The sequence below is a fragment of the Astatotilapia calliptera genome, chromosome 10, assembly GCF_964374335.1.
Source record: "Astatotilapia calliptera chromosome 10, fAstCal68.1, whole genome shotgun sequence".
In the NCBI taxonomy this organism is placed as follows: Eukaryota; Metazoa; Chordata; class Actinopteri; order Cichliformes; family Cichlidae; genus Astatotilapia; species Astatotilapia calliptera.
In genome coordinates, this window is record NC_137431.1 from 11,619,392 (window position 1) to 11,635,023 (window position 15,632).

At 40.6% G+C, this 15,632-nt stretch overlaps 1 protein-coding gene across 1 annotated transcript in view; it reads right to left on the reverse strand.

Moving 5' to 3' along the window:
- lhfpl7 (LHFPL tetraspan subfamily member 7) overlaps positions 1-15,187 on the reverse strand; it is a 125,548-nt gene extending 110,361 nt beyond the window's left edge. Inside the window, exon 1 of the mRNA XM_026181156.2 lies at positions 14,330-15,187. Within this exon, the coding sequence (XP_026036941.1) occupies positions 14,330-14,683 (354 nt within the window). The 5' untranslated portion in view covers positions 14,684-15,187. The remainder of the gene's footprint in view (positions 1-14,329) is intronic.
- Between the last annotated feature and the right edge of the window lie 445 nt (positions 15,188-15,632).

Genomic DNA, 15,632 nt, shown 5'->3' on the forward strand with positions numbered 1-15,632 from the left:
AGCAGACACACTTTTTCTGTGTCGCAATCAACAGAAACAATAACACATTAATAATACTGAGATTAAAGATCATGCTGCAAGCATTAATGACTGACTGTCAATGGAGTTGCTATGTTTTGAACCACAGGTACCTGCTGTTACTAACTGCACCATTAACAGATTCCACCAGGAGAACTGTGTGATCGTTAAATTTTTAGCACTACTGTCAAACATATTTAAAAGCTTTCACATTGATTTCCTACCTCCGAGCAAACTGCCGGTTTAAAGGCTTCACAGAAAAGAGTGACAATTAACTTGCAGAGAGCTGGAACTTTCCTGATATGGACAAACATACCTCTTTGTTAATGTGTTTAAGAACACAAAATTCACGTGCAAAAACATGGAAACATTTGGCATCAATCATAAAGAATATAAGTAATAAGAAGACTGTACTTTCACCAACTTCTTACAGGCATAAATGGCTTTGCATGACAGTCTTTGGGCACCTGGGCATTCCCTTTTTTATTGTATTGACTGTCAGACTGTTATTTCAGCTGCTGTTCTGTCTACTAATGGTGTTTGGGTTTCAGTTGGGATGCATCCATCGATCAATACATCTGTCTTTTAGCCACATGTTTATTCTTAGACCCATGTTGACTTTTGTAGACAATCCAATCCAAATGTGGGATACGGTCTGAATATGGGAACAAGGCACGACAGTGTCTTGCAGTCCTGCATGAAATGGGACACTCGATTGCTCCGGATACGCTGAAAATGCCTCCTGTGCATGTAGGTAGAGGTAGCATTGTAAAAATGTAGAACTGAGTGGTGGTTAGGTTGACATTTTTGGTAATCTTCCTGGGAAAAGATTAAGTGATCCAGGCATGACTAATCAGTAGCAAACTGGACTGTTTACACTGGAGTGTCTGTGAACTTTGCTGGAGTTCAAACACAAAATCAGGATCAGCAGCCTTTGCAAGTCTTCATTTTATTACAAGATTCAAAAACACCAGACACTCAGAGTAAACTTAGCAAAAACTAAGTATTGCACATAAAATCAAATTTACAGCTCCAAAAATATGTTTCCTTATAAATCCATTTTCTCCTGCTTATGAATTCAGGTTTGCCGGGGGGATCAGATCATTATCTCTCTCACTGTGTGTTTCTATATTTTTATACAAACTACTGTGATTAAATATTGTTGTTTTGTGGTTCTACTTTAGCAAGCAGACGCTGCCTTAAAGCTCTTTATGCTGTTGTCTTTAAGGGTACTCTGATATTTCAGGCTTTGAGTCAGCTGCTAATTAGAAGCCTTTTTCAAACCATCAGAATTGACAAAGTCCATCTTATACCATTCATCTTGTTACTCTTTTATAAGGGTTTTAATCCATAACAGCACCTCAACTACAGTGAAAGAGAAAATGTATTAGACCATCAGCCAAAGTAAGGTTTATGACACAGCTGCCCTAAATCAAGAGTACTGCTAATTACCAAATCATTTTTCATGTTTCTGTAATGGTTAATCCACTAGCATCCACAAGCTGCTTAATCAGAATTATATTTTTGATGCTTAAATATAATTGTTGTTGTTATGTATAAATCTGCTGAAACAGAAAAACAAAAATAGTAAAGTTGGTAGAATAAAAATGAAAGTTGCAAGATTACCAAGTCACAGTTGTTTAATTGCCTTCATGACCAAAGAAAATATTGTTAGTGGTTAAATGTTAGCTTGATTAATTTCTGACTTCTCAGATAAGTCTAGTGTGTTGGCTCAGATTTTGGTATAAAATTTTGAATTCAGTAAGTTCTAGTTTTAAACAAGTTTTTTGAAATATTCTAAAAGTGTTTTCTCATTTCTATAACAGGTGGTCAAAAAATTTGCTAAACACTCTAAGTCCAAAGATTACTTCTAAAATAGTGCTAAAATGCTAATCTGGAAAGAAAAATGATTTGTTTTTATATCAACATTTTGAAATGAAAATGAAAGGAAAAGGGAGAGTAGGATGACAAAATGAAACATTTGAAGTCCTAATATTATCACTTTGGTCGCCATTTTAGTATTTTTTGTTTGGTTGTTTACCCAAAGATAACAGCCTCAGATGCTAAGTGATCAACTAATGCTAACAAGCCTGATTAGCAAACTGCACAGCTGCAATGCACTGACACAGGCATATGCTAATTGGTATCAAGTAACAGAATAACAAAATACACTTCACTCACTACTTCTGCAGCACAAACTTCTTGGTTGTCAGTACAAAAATACTAAAACATTATTTGACAGAAAACCTAATTAAAATTGCTCTGCAAGGTACCAGTTTGTGACTTAAATTAGCGCAGATGATAACTCCCTGGCATACCTGTTGTTTAAAGTAGCCACACCTCTTACTTTTAATCTTAATAGTATCTACTTGGATGAGTCATAAAAGATTTACCTGCCCTAAGGATGTCACGAAAACTTAGCTACAGATAACGTGTTATTTGATGCGTTTTAGTTTTAACATGTAACTCAGACAGTAGTGTCTAAAGGAGATCTCTATAAGTCCCCTACTAACTCAAAACTGTAATGTGCATTTTTCTGCAGATGACAATATTATATCCGTTAGTGTTCTATCCTTAAACTTGCCTTTGCAAATCTACAGTGTGCTTTTATTACACTACACAAGCGTCTTATCAAACATAAAATTACCTGCATGGTATTCACAAAGTCAAATACAAGTATCCAGCCTGCAGTATATACACCAATCCCTTATGGTCATAATATTGAAACTTTTTAATTTTATAAATACTTAGGGCTCTATATTGACTAGAGATGGCACGATACCACTTTTTTATGTCCGATACCGATACCGATATCATAAATTTGGATATCTGCCGATACCGATATGAATCCGACATAGTGTTTTTTAATCAACAAAACTGTTTTGTTTTTTTTTATATTTTGCTGCATTTTGTATAAGTTCATACTCAAGTTTAAAACAACAACTACACTAAAGCTATTCTGTTATACCTGTATGCAAAAAAAAATATTTCATAGTTCAGCAATACTGATCAATCTAATAAACTTAAACCTACACCATCCTCCCTATTCTGGTATTTTAAAGAGTACTTAGCGTAAATATTAAGCAACCTAACTAATAGGGTTCCAACTCCCAGCAACAACAAAAATAAATAAATAAAAAATAGGGAACCACCCCTCACGCTCCACCTCATGATGCTTAATCGACGTAATCAACCTTAATTTGATGCAGTGTGAAAAAAAAATGCACAGAAATAAATTATTTTTCAATATATTAAAATATTAAATAGATTCAACATCTTTCTTCAACAAAATTGCAGACTGCACAGATGGCACCTTCCCAAAGGAAAAAGTACTATAGCTTACTAGGGTATATATATTAGACTTAATAGTTACTATATACAGTAATGGACTTCTATTCATTTTGCATCAAATTAAAACTTTGGGTGTCAGATAATTATTTATTAAAAGCTAGACATTTTAAATGAGAATAAGAAAGAAAAGTATGTCTTTGTGCCCCCTTTTCCCTGTTAATGCCCAACAGCCCCCCTGGCTAAACTTTGCTAGATCCGCCCCTGCACAGTTACCAGCGTCAGCTACGTAGAAAAAGATCCTCGAGTAGAAAGTTATATTAAATAAATTCTAACAACAGCTTATCAAGCTTAAACGTGCTGCTGTTGTTTATCCGCTGGTTTCCTCTTTCTGGTGCAAAGTGGGCCAAAAACAAACAAGAGAGACGGACTCGCGACAGAAAAGCCGATCAGCTGATCATTAAGCAGTTTCATGATTGAAGTAGCAGCAAGAGAGGGAGGGGGAGAGAAGAGGCACTCGCACCATATATCGTTTGTTAAGCTTAACGCAGGAATGCTTTACAAACATTCAGAGATGGACTTACAAACTTGCTTTACTTCTCTCGGGGATAACTTTGTCGGAGAGGAAATGCCGGGTTGCTAGCGAAGCTCCACATGCTACCCAGACCACCGACAGGTCCCGCATGCCACAGCCGCTCTATCACGTGATGCATACTGCTCCGACGTGCTAACGTTCTGAGGCGAGTTACGGCGTGTTGCAAGTTTTGTGAGGTGCTTTCGTGATATTTAATGGATCGGATTACATTTTTTATTTTTTCTCCGATATCCGATCCAGTAATTTAGGTCAGTATCAGACCGATACCGATACGTAATATCGGATCGGTCCATCCCTAATATTGACACCAGATTTATTTATTAAAAGAATAAATTTATTCTTAATTAATGAACATGTATTATGTATCTTCAAGTATATAAGGGGCCGGCATGCCTACATACAGACATTTAATATGTATATACATAATATATATATGCAATAAAAAGTATGTATACATGCAGATATTTACTACATAAAGACATATATTTCATGCATTTGAAAATGCAATCTCAATGTGCCCACCTGTTTAAAGAAAAATGCAACAATAATACTGACCACTCCAAGAATTGCACTTTTTAGCACTCATGTGTTGGGCGTGGGAATCTGCTTATTTATCTGCTATCTGAGCACTGTGGGGGGGAATGGCCAGTATTTCAAACTTTCCAATGTAGAACATCTCAAATAGCCAATAACTGATATCTGAGCCAAACTTCCCAACCATATATAAATTTAAAAAAAAACTAATGAAAATCTGAGGATTTTGAGATTGGATTGAGGCAAATGCCTTCGCTCTTTTCCTCTCCGTGCTGTTTACTTGCTGGCATCTTAAGCCTGCTCAAATGTGACTGGTTAACAGAACTGAGACTACAGGACAGAAACCAGAAAGCTTCCATAAATGTTTTCCCCTGCAAACAGATTTTGCATATTTTTATAAAGACATCAAAATTTGTTTATTTTATAGCCATAAAACAAAGCCAGCTTTACACGTAGACAATCAACATGAAAATTCCCTTAAAAACTTTTGTGTTAATTGAACGAGGAATGTGAAACCCCTGACATGGTCCTTTTAAGTGCCTTGTATAGATAACCATCTATAGATAACTGTCAGACCACTGACACATTCCACAAACAGCTCATATCAGAAGCAGACAACAGTGTCTGGCTCAGTTTGATATAAAAGATAAATAACAGGCTGACATATCACCACGCCATTATATACCTCTAACCCATTATCTCATCCAGCAGACATTGTTGTCAAATTGCATTATGTAACCATAAACATAGCAGGAGTTTGGAATAATTTTTAGATCAAACAATGCAAAAAAAAAGGCCCACTGTGGCCTTTAAGGGGAGTAAAAATGAGAATCAGGATGCCTTCCAAATGGCCCATTCATCCCCAAATCTATCATCGTAAAATGCTCCTGTGTATACACACTCCCTACCATTAATTTTGTCACCAGGCAAATGGTGGCCTTGAAGTAAACATGCGCTGTATGATAATAAGTCGGCACACCACATTTCACGCAAGACTTGCTGTCAAAAGACCAAACATCTATCTCTCGTTCCAGTTCCAGCTTCTTCTCCTGCTCTACACTCTTTTTCCATTTTTAAATAAGTCTATTTACATACCTGGAATAACTCAACGTGAACAAGCAGCAAAATACAAAAAGCCACTAATTTATATTTGGGCCGAACCCGTGTTCAAGGCTATGTTTGGCTCGTAAAGCGGTATGCTGTCTGTTTTTTCAGGCAGCATGCTGCCGCCACCACCACCACAGAGATGATGTGCAGCTCTGCTCTGAATTTAGCGCCCTGAAAAACACCTCAGCAGATGAGATGGTAGTAAAACACGACTCCTAACATCTCCGGCTCGCACTACCACCTCTGCTTGCACTTTGTACTTATTTCACTTTCTGTCTTGCGGAAGGTAAGCGAGCTGGTGAGGAAGAGACTGAGCTGAAGGTCAGAGGGGAGCAGAGTGGGGAAACGGGCGGTGGCCACAATATTACAGGTCGAATTCCTTTTATGAAGCCAACTGAAAGGAAAGAGAGTTCAGTTTATAAGCGCGAGTGGGGAAAAATGTATGTTAGCGCCTTTTTGGAGGTTGCTGGAGTGCCAGCGTTTGAGTGGGTACCTACTTGTTTTACCAGGTTAGAGCTCGTTTTTCCACAAGGGAACAACAGGGATTTTTATTCATGTAACTCCCTGGCTCTCTTCTGTTTCACTCTGCTGCCTAATGTCCCTCAGCCATCCCTCCCTTAACCCCTAATTACTGCATCAGTGCTGACATGGACAACCACTGTACATCACATCAATGTCTCTTTTGATCACACTCTGAGAGAATTTCTTTCGCAGCTGCCTCTTTTCATCTCTCTCCGTACATGTGGAAAACACTGTATGTGCGCATGTGTGTGCGTGTGTATGGCTACAGCACATCACTTTGAGTTGTCTAATCATACTTGTGTGCGTTGCCTCTGTAGAAAGCGCTGCTGCGCATGAAGCTCTAAACAGAATGAGGTCGTGAGGAAAAAGCAGCCAGACAAGTCCGCCTTTTGTCTCTCGTGCAAGCAGAGCAGTGGACTCCCCATGGGAGGGAGGGGGAGATACAACATGTGCATTAGACCCCATAACATCATTTATAACAGGCACACACTTGCACACAAATGGCTTTCACCACAGAGGTTCCCCATTAGCATTAAAGCGGAGAGCCTATAAGAGGCAGAGAGGAGAGTGAGAAGCTTTACTGCTACAGTAAATCTAAGGAGCAACTCGAGCCCGCGTCAGGCACCAAATGACAGCTTTCTGTTGAGCAGAGATTTCACAGCCTCTGTGGAGCTCACGTCCCTCGGGAATGTGTGTGTGTGTGTGTGTGAGTGTGTGTGTGTGTGTGTGTGTGTGTGTGTGTGTGTGTGTGTGTGTGTGCCACCGGACCTTAAGGCCTCTGTGTGAGGAGGCCAAGTCAAGAGCACAGACCTTTCATTTCTCTCTAATGTTGTTCAGAGAGATAAAGGGCAGACCTTGTCCATCATTCTGTTATTAAGCAGCAGACGAACCGCTGAGTCCCTACCTCAACCTGCTGTCTACCAAGAGCATACCATCACACTGTGCTGCAAAGGACACATTCAGTAAAATAATTCAGAAGAGTGTGCTTGACTTTTATAGTTTAAAATAATCAGTTTAGAGAAATAAAAGTTACTAAATAGGATGTGAATTTAATTTATTTTGACTGAAAAAACTGGGCTGTTTATTAATCTATTCAGAAGCTATCCTCGGAGTAACTGTCATTAAGTTAATTAGAAGTCACACACTGTGTTCTTGATTTAAATCATTTAAATGATGATTTTTTTTAAAAGGCATTAAACAAGATTCTTTTAAAGGGCTCGGACTGACTTGGTTTTTCATTTATTCACGTGTTTCTATCTTTATTGAACTTGCATACAGAAAATAAACACAGAAATCAAGCACTAATTTACTTTTGAGAGGCCATGCAAACTATATGGAGAAAAAGTACTGCGCCACAGTACACCTACAGGAGCTGCTCAGTCATGAAAACTGTCAGCACACAGTTTCTGTGCAGATCCTAATGCCAGAGAAGGTCTGGAACTCTGCAGTTATTGAGTCAGCAGAGTTTTGGTGACTTTTACACATTATCCATCTCAGTACTCAGTCAGAGAGACAGCCGGAGACCTGACACCCAAGCACTCATTCCTGGTATAATTCCTCGAAGTCCACTTGCATTCCTCTGCCTGTCTGCATGGGTAGTTGGTGTACTGTAATGTAAATTCTCTGCGGATTAATCTGTGTGGTCACAAAAGAAAGGCATGCATGCAGACGTCCACCCTCACCATCTGATGATGAGGTTAGCATATCACGGGGACCCAAGCGGACCCTACAGGATCAGCAGACCCGGAAAGTATCTGGATGTAGTGTTTTCAGTGGGACAAACATTTTGTCACTCATCCAAGTATTTAGAATTTTCTATTCTACCCTTTGCTTTTAAGCAGAAGCCTTAATTTGCTTTGACTCATTATCTTCCCCTCTCTGCAGACAAACACAGTTTGGACAGCAGACTCTGGTATTTCTGTCTGTATCTATAAACCAACCCTCACTCACCAACAGTACACTGAAATTGTGGCAGAAACCTCTATTTTTCCTGTTGACAACTTTGCGCGACGTAATCCACTGCAGATATGGAAATTAATGACAGAGGCCAAAGACAAAAACTGTCTAGCAGCCAGACACAGGATTCATTAGTGAATTTCATTAAATGAGTTATCTATCTACTTAAAACTAGTTCTGGCTCAGTGAGTGATAAAATGAGCATCTAGCATGGTTTTATGCACCACTAGACGTACTTCATAGGTAGCTGGTAATTAGGCATGGTAAAACATCGCCACAATTCATCTTCATGGCATGTGGGGAAGACAACATGGGCCGATTGTTTTGTCTCATTTGTCAGAGGATTTCAATGGAAGCCAATCGCATTTGTTTTTCCACGACCCAGAATCTCTGCTTTGTCATGTTGCCATTTTCTGCACAGAAAAACAAAAGACGAGGACCCACTCAGACATTTTCCAATCAGGCATTCCTGGAGCTTGGCCACTGCTCATTTAGGCTACGAGACGACCTTGACATTCAGTGGGCATGTACTGTAAGAGAGGCCTGAGCACACACGCCACCACAGAGACAGCAAAACACATGCGGTTACAATCCAAGAGCACTCAAACGCACCACCTCCTTGCCCAGACACACATACGTGCAGTTGTGTGTGTGTGTCAGACTGTTGGCTCGCTAATACCGAGGCCCGGCTAATCCAGCGGCAGTGTTCAGTTCCTGCGAAGCAGCTGGAAGCGCATAAGCTGTTAACATGTTAAGGTGAAAATGTTTGCTGGCAGGCACCCTCCTCCTCCTTCACACTTTACCTAGCAGCAGCTCACAGTACACCTCCTCTGACATGTCCAACCTGGCAACCACCACTGCTGCACACACGCTTTCACACTTCCACCGGCTTCTTCAAAGCGACATATATACTCAAGCGTACGCAGATAAGCACGCACCCGGCCGCTGCACTGCATCTGGTGGGATATCACACAAGCAGCAGTAAGATATGGAATAATTTATGTGGAAAACCGCCAGATGTTGGAATAAAAGCTGTGCGTGTTTCCAGCCCTATATTCTATTCTGGAACTCTACTAGAGTAGCGTTGCATGACAGTTAAAAATAAAGAAAGAAACAAAGAAATCTTTACTTATTGTACATATGTCCTTTATGTTGCCCTTCAGTTCATCACTCTCTCTGAAATAAGCCTTTTTAGCTCCTGTTTCGTTGAGGACAGCCTCCCTAAAAGCCCAATTCCCTCTGATTGGCAGGCTCTTTGCAAAAGGTTGACCAGAGTTTGACGTTGAATGCCTCTGTGGATAATTTTAAACAAGAAGAACTCCCACTCTCTAAACTTAGGTTTCACAGAAAGTCAGGCCTTCGGAGATTTGATTTTTTTTTCTAGCCATTTTCATGATGCTTTCAGTAGAAGAAGAATGAGTAGATGTGGTTAAATATTTTGATTATTTGCACCTATTAAACTTAAATACCTTCCTGTAAGTACTAATGACATCACGTAAAACGAGACACTTACAGTAATTGCCATTTTAGTTTCACACGTCAAATGAGAGGCAGCAGATAATTTTCTCACAGTAGTCAGCTGGAACCTGGAAGTTTTTGCTTAACCATTCTCCTCATGTCTGTTGTGGCTTTCGCTGTGAAATAGACACAATTAAGGGAGGATGTCCTGCTGCAATCAGCAGAATGATGTCATGTCTGTATGAAAAATAAAAGACTGAAGTAATATTTCACCTCAGTTTATATATATATATATATATATAGATAGATAGATAGATAGATAGATAGATAGATAGATAGATAGATAGATAGATAGATAGATAGATAGATAGATAGATAGATAGATAGATAGATAGATAGATAGATAGATAGATAGATAGATAGATAGATAGATAGATAGATAGATAGATAGATAGATATGTACACACACACATATATATAATTGCAGACTCTGTTTGCAAAAAACGTTTAAGAGTTAGGCTTTTTTGTCTCAAAGCAAATGTCAATAACTAAGCCGTTTAGCTCCATTCACTGCTATTAGCTGAAAACTGTCTCCTGAAAGCTCTCTTGGCGATTGCATCCAATTTCAGTTCAATGGTATAAATAGCAAGAGAAAAGGCTTCCTGTAGACTAGCAGTATCTCTAGCTGTAGCCTGACTTCGTACTGTGCCTGTAGATGGTGACCAAAAACAGATATCTGTGGGGAGATCACAGCTACAAAAAAATTCAAACAAATATGGATACTGTGAAGTTTTGTCAATGCAGATTGTTCATTTGTTCATTATATTTGGTTTGGTTATTAAAGCAGAGGAAAGATGCCACCATCAGCAGTCCACACAGATCCCATCACCTCTCACACATCCAAGTGGTGAGGGTTTTTGTCATATTACATATACATCAGTTTTCCCCTTTTTCACCATTTATGCCACATGAAATCAGTGCAACATAAGGTTGTGTTTATTTGCCACCCAATTTTACATCTCATAGGAGTTTCTCTCTCTCCCTCTCTCTGTGTGCCTGAATGAAGCCAGAGGCCCTGCCAGTCTGGCCTCCAGCTCTTTTTTTCCTGAGCGCCAGCAGCACTGGAGCTCAGCAGCGCCAAGCAAAGCGAAAAGCTTTTGACAACGTGGAGTGACAACAGAAAAGCCCACAGAAACTACAGCACAAGTAGGCCAGCCTTTCAAGGAGCCTCCTCCTCCCCCACCTCTTCCCCTGTCCTGTCCTCATACTCTTCTGGTTCACTCTCACAGCATCCGCAGGGCTCAGAGTGACTTTTCAGAGCAAACCCAGAGCACTGTCTTCCACTCTGATGGATGTAACAGAGCTCAGTGTACGGTGATACTTGCCTGCTTCTATGTAAACAAAGAAAGAGGGGAGCTAGTAGCATGTGGGTGAGTGGCCTGCCCCACCTGTGTACAGTGTTGGCACCCTAAGCACATTCTGGATGTTTTGTTGTTGACAAGCTGAAAATGAAAGGCATCAGAGAAATGATGCACTCATCAGTGAGGAGTGCTGGAATAATAAAGTGGCTCTGATGAAAACTTAATGGCCCCTTCACCTTTATTAATGGCCATGGGAGCATATCATGCGCTCAGGTTCACCACTGGACTAACACATGTATTTCTGCACAGGGAACGAGCTCCATCAGCCCACACTCACTAACGCACTTGAGGAAGAGCTCATAACCGGGAGGACACTAATTAAAGCAGTGGCAACTGGCTAACTGGCTAAATTGCTGCTGATTTTAGCCAAATGAGCCTTAAATGCAGTTTACCACACTTTAATTCATCTAGGGACACATCTCAGTATAAATGTAATGAAACATACATACAGAGATCCCAATGAGTGATTCCAGTCTTTGCCGTTCACACCTATGCTTCCCCATGAAAAAAAAAACAAGACATTAGACTCTACTCTCCTTTGCAGATGAGCTAGAATCACACAGGCAGCACTTATTAATATCTCCCTTTCAAATGCTAATTCCCCTTCATAAATAAATCATAACTCCAGAGGTGGCTGGTATACTGTAGTTTTCAGTAGGAAGGTGCAGGGCTAAGAGAGGAGGGGGTACAAACAGGATCCCTCCAGAAAGTAATGATATTATACCACAACTTGCATCCCAGATACAAGACTATTACAGGCCAATTGTTTTTGCTATAGCGAGCACATATATTTTCTTTAAAAATATATTGCCCCAGTACAGGCTGAGTATATTCTTGTGTTGGTGCATGGTGAAGCATGTGCAAGACTTTCACATGCAGAACTTCATCAAGCTACAATTTATAGAAATAAATGCTTCACATGTGCACCATTGACAGAGGTCTGCTAAAATCAAATCCACTGTTTGCTCTGACGTATTGTAAAAGACCAATGGCCAGTGGGGAAACTCTCCAGGGGAATCTACAAAGAAAAGGAAGAGTCTCACTGACTGCAATGTGGCAGCTAGAGGGCAACATGACATGTCAATAAAATGAATTGACTTGTAGACAAGACAGGGAAAGTAACCATTGGTAAGTAACAAGGTAGTGTACAGATTTTAAACCGATCTCATTTTTTAGTAAAGTTAATGAAGTGACTGGAGTGGAAGTAGGGAAAATCACTGACTGCCATATAAAGGCGGACTAAATATGTTAGAGGGGTACTTGACAACTGGATATCCACTAGTGACCAACAGTTGAAGTGATGTGCAACCAAATGGATTTATGGACAAGGGTTAACACTCAGCCCCCTCGATGATGTATCACTCAGTCAGTCAGTCACACTGTTGCAATCCAGCCAAAAACAGAACAATAATAACCAGTTATTTTGTTGGAACAATGCCGAAGGAAAGAGCTGTGTTGTAAAGTGAATGTGTGTGCAGTAAAGTGGATGCAAAGAGTATCTGTCATAAGGTAGAGTGGATGTGTCATGCAGTAAAGTAGATATTTGTGTATTAAATTGGATGTGTGCGTGAGGCGATGTAGGTGTGCGATACAGTTGAGTTGGTGCGTCATGCAGTAAAGTGGATTTCTTGCAGTAAAATGGGGATATGTCTAGAGTGGCTGTGTCTTGCATTAAAATGGATGTGTGTGTTCAGGATATGTTGTACAGTAAAGTGGGTGTGTCATGCGGAAAAGTGGATGTTTGTGTATTTAATTGGTTGTGTATAGTAAAGTTTGCGCAGTAAAGTGGGAGCCATGCAGTAAAGTGGGTGTATGTGAAGTAAAGTAGATATGTGTGTGGAAAGGTACATTTGTCATATGGTAAAGTGGGTGTGTCATACAGTAAAGCAGACTTTTTGTATTAAATTGGCTATATGTGTAGTAAAATGGATATGTTATACAGTAAAGTGGCGAAGTGGATGTTTGTTTATTAAATTGGATTTGTATTTAGTAAAGTATGTGTGCCATATAGTAGAGTGGTTGTCTTATGCACACACACACAGTGAAGTCGATTTCTTCCAGTGAAATAGCTGTGTGTCTTGTAAATGGTAAATGGCCTGTATTTGTATAGCGCTTTACTAGTCCCTAAGGACCCCAAAGCGCTTTACATATCCAGTCATCCACCCATTCACGCACACATTCACACACTGGTGATGGCAAGATACATTGTAGCCACAGCCACCCTGGGGCACACTGACAGAGGCGAGGCTGCCGGACACTGGCGCCACCGGGCCCTCTGACCACCACCAGTAGGCAACGGGTGAGGTGTCTTGCCCAAGGACACAACGATCGAGACTGTCCAAGCCGGGGCTCGAACCGGCAACCTTCCGATTACAAGGCGAACTCCCAACTCTTGAGCCACGATCGCCCACTGTAAAGTCAGTGTGCATAGTAAAGTTGACCTGTTGTGCAGTAAAGTGATTGCTCGTTTATTAAATTGGATGTGTGTTTAGTAAAGTGGACGTGTTATATAGTACAGTTGTCACTGCAGTAAAATAGCTCTAGTGAGCGTGTGTAGTAAAGTGGGTGTGACATGCAGTAAAGTGGATTTCTTTCGGTACACTGGCTATGTGTCTGTGTTGTCCAGTAAAGTGGATGTGTGTAATAAAATGGGTGTGTCCAGTAATGAAAAGAGTCACATTTGCACATTGCAAAGTATCACAAAGTAGGGTTGTTTAGTCTGCAGGGTTGTTATTGATGGTGCACAGAGTTGCACAGCTTTAGCATCATACATGTGGTCCACTTTCACAGTTGCTATACCAGGTTCAATTTTATGAAGTGAGACAAAATTGAAATTCCTGCTAGTGGGGAGCCCTGATGAGTGAGCAGCCTGCCAACCTGGTGCCACTTTCACAGCTTTGATGTGTGTCTGGCATGCTGTGCTGCAGATGCTGCTCTGTATGATGCATCGTCCTCCTCACTGAAAAGCACAGCATCATCCCAAATGTGGGCTTTTTTGTGAGGACTGAGTCAGGAGCATCTTAGTCTTATAGTATTGTTCAGTTTACAGTGGCACAAGTGCCTTTTGGAGTCACTACACCTTTGTTCATCTGACAAAATTGCTAAAATATGAAGTGACCTTTTTTGAAAGCAGGAAATGATATGTTACAACAAGGAATGTAAACCAGTATGTTCAAAACAAAAACTAGTTTCTGTAAGACCAATTTTTGATTCAAATCTTGTTGTCTAAAATCTGAAGCACTTTTCCTGAATCTTAGATAATCAAACAGATGTAATCCTCTTGCTTTGCTGCTTGGTAATAGGTCTGTATATTCGCATTTATTCTTGGCTGCTTCTTCCATTCAGTGCCATATCTTGCCCTACCCACTTGATGCCCCTCATGCTCTCATCCATCCACATGTGACGGTCATGGGTGTGTATAGGTAACTACCTGCCAGGAGCTGGAGGGGATCTCTGCAAATTTGCCTAGTCCCCCGAAGGTGTAGCACCGGTACATGTGATCCAGAGACTCCGAGCAGTGCCACAGCAAGCCGAAGCTCACGGAGTCCTTGTTGTTGTGCTGGTGGTGATGCTGGTTGCTCCTTAGCTGATCCTTAACAATCCAAGCAGGGGATATGAAGCTGAAACTGCAGACGGCGACCAGAACGGAGGACAGGAGCACCCAGAAGCAGCCCACACAGCTGAACATGGTAGCAGCTTGGGGCAGAAAGCCCGGAGACAGAGTCAGATCAATCCCAAACCCTGCTTCTTCTTCTTTCTTCTCCCGGCCCAGGAGCGAATGCATTTGGAGCTCACGCCTTCAAGAGCGGCACTTCAACTTCAGCCTCAGCCTCCTGACCAGCACTACATCAGCAAAAACTAAAACTAAAAAATAATTACAGTCACTGGGCATCCGCAACAGCAGCTGTGAGACTCCCCAAAACATCTGGTCTGGGGGAAAAAGAAAAGAAAAGAAAAAAACACACTAAGAGAATTGTGGTGAGTGATGGTTATACAATAAAGTCAAGTCATCCGCGCCCACACTTATGCTGGTACAAAGCTCAAATCTGACTCTGGAGATGTTTGGCACACCCAACACTGGATGCGCAGCTGTCATAGCAGTGCAGGTGGAGGACTTCACCAACTCAGAGACCAGACATTTGCTGCAGCCGCCGCTCTCCTCCGATACTCCCTGCGCCTCAACACGGGAAGCTCCGGACTTTTCAGGACGAGTCCGCGTGAACGGCGTCGAGCTACCGCAGGTTAATAGGGAGACTTCCGGTTAAGACTTTCAAAGTCATGCTTAGAAAAGAGGCGACAAAGTTTGAGGCGGTCGTACAGATTTTATTCTGTAATGAATTAATAATGGTATTTATTGTAAAGCAATAAATTATTTTAAACAGTTCAAACTAAAAGGGTGCTACACGATATTTAAACATTTAATTATTCACTATGGTGAATGACTTACACAGAGCCTGTTGAAAAAAGGTACCCCGAAGGATGGTATCTTAAGGTATGCTATATTAGTTGGAAAATGTAATGTTTTTGGACATTAAGCAGGGATTACATGTGAAAATGTGTGGTTACATTATTTATTTATTCATTTATGTGTATTTTATAAATATCCAAACTTTATAGAAGGGTACAAAACATCGTACGTCAAACACCATATAATTATCTCATTAGTCTCATATATTTTTTAGAGTGCAACAGAGGAGACAAAATTACTATGCGTCATATACAAATGGACGCAT